Source organism: Sesamum indicum, unplaced genomic scaffold (genome assembly GCF_000512975.1).
Source record: "Sesamum indicum cultivar Zhongzhi No. 13 unplaced genomic scaffold, S_indicum_v1.0 scaffold00174, whole genome shotgun sequence".
NCBI classification, from domain to species: Eukaryota; Viridiplantae; Streptophyta; class Magnoliopsida; order Lamiales; family Pedaliaceae; genus Sesamum; species Sesamum indicum.
In genome coordinates, this window is record NW_011628075.1 from 149,784 (window position 1) to 154,444 (window position 4,661).

General features: G+C 38.3%; 1 protein-coding gene across 1 annotated transcript; it reads left to right on the top strand.

Moving 5' to 3' along the window:
- Nucleotides 1–2,588: 2,588 nt before the first annotated feature.
- LOC110011356 (uncharacterized mitochondrial protein AtMg00860-like) lies at nt 2,589–3,059 on the top strand. Its single transcript, XM_020691359.1, has one exon. It carries the CDS (start codon nt 2,589–2,591, stop codon nt 3,057–3,059), a length of 471 nt encoding a protein of 156 aa, XP_020547018.1.
- Nucleotides 3,060–4,661: the final 1,602 nt, after the last annotated feature.

A 4,661-nucleotide genomic window follows, 5' to 3' on the forward strand; every position in this document is an offset into this window, starting at 1 on the left:
TTTTTTGTGAACCGAATCTTTGTTCCGAAGAGGGGCTTTTCTTGTTTCTTGCAGCAAGGGCACAAATGATTATGCCATTGGCCAACATGTAACAAGTTGTACGTCTTCATTCTTGTGGTTTCGATCACTAGCAGCTAATTTTCCAGATTAACATCCTCTTTTAATCGAATAAGCTTTCTGCGAACTCAGTGCTTTTTTCTGTCATGGAATTAAACAGGAACAATCCATTCATTTTGTTTGAGAAGATTTTGAACGGATACTTGACTTTGTCCATCTCCGTGAGACAGATCCATAAACCCCAAGCTCTTTTTGTAGAGATACTATCTTCAGTAATGGCCGATACCAGGGGAGCTTCGCCTGAGGCGGCTTTGATTTTTTTGAAAGCCACCATGTCTGGCCTCTGCAATTTCATGAAATGAAATGCTGGAATGAGACCCCTTTCCCACCGTTCCTGGAGCAACTAATACAAACTTTATCTCCACAACATCGTTTCTCTATAGGTGGGGGTTATTTTGCCATGAATAAAAAACTACCCCACTAATCCACTCCAGAAGTTTTAAGATTTTCGAAAAACTTGGTGATATAGTATGAACTGAAGCAAGAGCTCTAAAATTATACCATTCTCGAACATCTTCTGGTTTTTACCCTTCCAACATCCGGACCCTATTATATTTTCCGGATGTTTCGATGATGGTCTTGTCTGGGTTTGCTCCTTTGCAGGAAATTAATTTTTCCCATATATACTGGTAGGAGCCAAGCAGAAGAAGATATTAACTCGTTAGTATTAACCTCAGAGGTATCTGTCATCGACCTAAGGCTAATCTCTCCCTCCTTAACCCCAGAATTTGGTGATGGCCTTGTGCAATCGGTACATGAATTCGACTCATAGGTCTAGAGCCTTGTACTCTAAAGGCATGTTTTGGGTTATGCTCCCTCAAGTCGTGAGTCATCCCAGAAGGTAACGCCTTGCGAATTGATTCTCGTACGTTGTTCCATAATGAGGTTGATGCTGATAAGAAACTCCTTATTGCGAACTAGACAGTGTCTAGATCGGCACTTTGAATTTGTCCGGCAACTTGGGCATTAACCGCTAGCTGTCCGAACTTTCTATCAAGCTCCTCGAGGTTTTCCCGAAGGTGCCTGAGTCTCAACATGATGGAGTTTGCTTCAAATACCTCCATCTCTTGTCAGGAAATCTGCAAGATCGTTTTTCAGCTTGCCATCTGATAATACGATCTTTCTCTATTTTTTTTAGTCTAATTTATTGTTTAAGAAAGCTTTGACATTAGTATTATAAACTTTCAAGTAAATTCTTTATCAAGTAAAAATAAAGAACAGTTTTTAAAAGCCTTCCAAACCGCAAAGAATTCTCTCTAGTTTATGTACCAAACTTTGGCTTGTTGTTCTGAGAACAACCCTCCTGTATATCTACAAGGTTCTTCCCCTGTACTTGTATTCTTCATGAGCACTGCTGCCCATCTGTAATCATTGGCGTCTGTATAGACTACCAATTCATCTTCGTCCTGTGGTATAGCAAGCTTTGGAAGGTTACTGCAAACCTGTTTCAGGTCACCAACCCTTTTTGTGTGGATTTCTTCCCATTTCCACTTTGCACTCTCCGTTTCTTTCAAGAGTGGTCGAAAATAAAATCCTTTTCTTGCAAGATCCTTACTGAAGATACCTGCAAAATTAACAACTCCCAAGAAGCTCTGCGGATGCTTCTTATCTTTGAGAACGTTTGGAAAATTGTGGATTTTCTCCACAATATGCTCTTGTAACTCAATTCCTGTTACGTCAATAAGAATTCCTAGAAATTCAATTTTATTTACAGCAATAGTAGCTTTCTTTTCAGAAAGTACTAAACCTTCTCTATGGCATGCATCGGAAAAGGACGTTAACAAATTTTCTCTTATCCTGCATTTTTGGATGAGTTAATCTGGCATCAAAATCACCACATTTGCTGTGAAAATTTATTGGCATTATCCTATTCAATGCCTTTTCTCTTCGTAACACCTGTATCTCACTACCATAGTTAGTAGTAAAGATTAACAGATTCCTCTTATTATCCTGCATATATCTTGCAAATATTTGAATGAAATTGTTACCTAGCAAGATATCGGCACCTATATTATGAAAGTATATAGGAGGTGTTTTTACCCTAAACAAGGGTGATCCAAATGCTCCTCCAATCATAATTTTGGCTTCTCGTATTCCTTTATTGAGTATTAGGATTTTTTGCGTAAAATCGCTTATTGCAATAACGTGTAAAGTTTCCTTGCTTCCTTAGGGAAAACTCCAGGTTTTACCGTGCAAATTCTTGATCCTGAATCAATATAAGCTGCAAAATACTCTATCTCATATTGATAACGGTAAGATATCGCCACCCTATTCCTAGGAAAGACGATATGCTTGATGAGTTAAATGGTTCAACTATCTTATCTAAAATTGATTTAAAAAGTGGTTATCATCAAATTAGAGTAAAAGAAGGAGATGAGTGGAAAACCGCTTTCTAAACAAAGCATGGGCTTTATGAGTGGTTAGTTATTTCATTTGGAGTTAGTAATGCACCTAGCACATTTATGAGATTGATGAATCATGTTTTGCGTGCATTTATAGGCAAATTTTTGGTTGTGTACTTTGATGACATCCTTGTTTATAGTAGGACTTTGGAAGAGCATGTAATACATTTAAAACAAGTCCTAGAGGTTCTAAGAAAGGAAAGGTTGTTTGGAATCTTGAAAAAGTGTGACTTTTGCACTAACAAAGTTGTTTTCCTTGGTTTTGTTGTAAGTAGCGAAGGAATCACAGTTGATGAAGAAAAGGTCAAAGTTATTCGAGATTGGCCAACCCCCACTACTATTGGAGAAGTGAGGAGCTTTCACGGCCTTGCAAACTTTTATAGGCGATTTGTGAAGGACTTTAGCACCAAGGCAGCGCCACTGAATGAGTTAACCGAAAAGAATGTTTCATTCAAGTGGGGAAACACACAAGAGAAAGCCTTTCAAGCTATAAAAGAAAAGCTTACCCATGCACCTTTGCTAGCCCTTCCCGATTGCTAAGACTTTTGCAATTGAACATGATGCAAGTGGGATTGGCATAGGAGGAGTTCTTATGCAAGGAGGTAGGCCGGTTGCATATTTCAGTGAGAAACTAAGTGGGCCAACACTTAACTACTCTACATATGACAAGAAGCTTTATACATTGGTTAGAGTATTGGAAACTTGGCAACATTATTTGTGGCCAAAAGAGTTTTTAATACATTCTGATCATCAAGCACTCAAGTATATTAAAAGTTAAAGCAAGCTTAGCCGTCGACATGCAAAGTGGGTAGAGTTTATTGAGTTATTTCCATATGTGATCTAGCACAAGAAAGGTAAGGAGAAAATTGTTGCTGATGCACTTTCAAGAAGGTATGTTTTACATTCAATAATGGATGCTAAAATTCTTGGTTTTGAGCTCATCAAAGATTTGTATGCTAATGATGTTGATTTTGGTAAAGTGTTTGGAAATTGCAACCCAAGCATTGGATGGGACAAATTCTATTTGCATGATGGATTTTTATTTCGAGCCAACCAGCTTTGTGTTCCTAATTGTTCTATTCGTTCATTATTGTTAAAGGAAGCACATTCTGGGGGTTTGATGGGTCACTTTGGTATTTCTAAAACTTTGGGAGTCTTGAGCGAACACTTTTATTGGCAAAAGATGCGTAGAGATGTTGAAAAGTTTGTGGGAAAATGCATAGTTTGTCATAAGGCAAAGTCAAAGCTTAATCCCCATGGATTGTACATGCCCCTCCCTATTCCTAGTGTACCTTGGGAAGATATTTCAATGGACTTTGTTTTGGGATTACCTAGGTCTAAGAGGGGGAGAGATTCTATTTTTGTTGTTGTAGACAGGTTTTCCAAAATGGCACACTTTATAGCATGCCATAAAGTTGATGATGCCTCTAATATTGCTAATCTTTTCTTTCAGGAAATTGTGAGGCTTCATGGTATGCCAAGGACTATAGTGTCCGATCGAGATGCCAAGTTCCTTAGCTACTTTTGGAAAACTTTGTGGGGCAAGCTTGGAACTTTCGACATTGTTGAGAATAATTCTGAAGAAGAACTTGAGGAGTTGGGAAGAGTGTCTGCCGCATGTCGTGTTTGCTTACAATACGTTGTCCACTCCACTACTAAGTTTTCACCCTTTAAAATTGTTTATGATATTAATCCTCTTGAACCTATTGATTTAATGCCCTTGCTTTGCAGGAGAGAATAAGTATGGATGGAAAGAAACGTGCTGAATTTGTCAAGCAAATCCATGAAAAGGTCAAAAGTATTATTGAGAGGATGACTGAACAGTACATGAACCGAGCGAACAAGGAAAAGAAACGAGTTATCTTTGAATCGGGAGACTTAGTATGGTTGCATCTTAGAAAAGAGAGGTTTCTGGACAAAAAGGAAGTACAAGCTCATGCCAAGAAGGGATGGACCATTACAAGTCGTTGAAAGAATTAATGATAATTCTTACAAACTTCATTTACTTGGTCAGTATGGAGTAAGTGCTACTTTTAATGCTTCTGATCTTTCTCCTTTTTATAATGTAGATAATGAAGAGTCGAGGTCGACTCCTTTTGAAGAAGGGGAGGATGATAAGAACACCGAGGGCATCCAAAAAGC

Excerpts from the sequence above, each read along its gene's own strand:
- LOC110011356 (XM_020691359.1), top strand. The coding sequence starts at position 2,589 with ATGAATCATGTTTTGCGTGCATTTATAGGCAAATTTTTGGTTGTGTAC.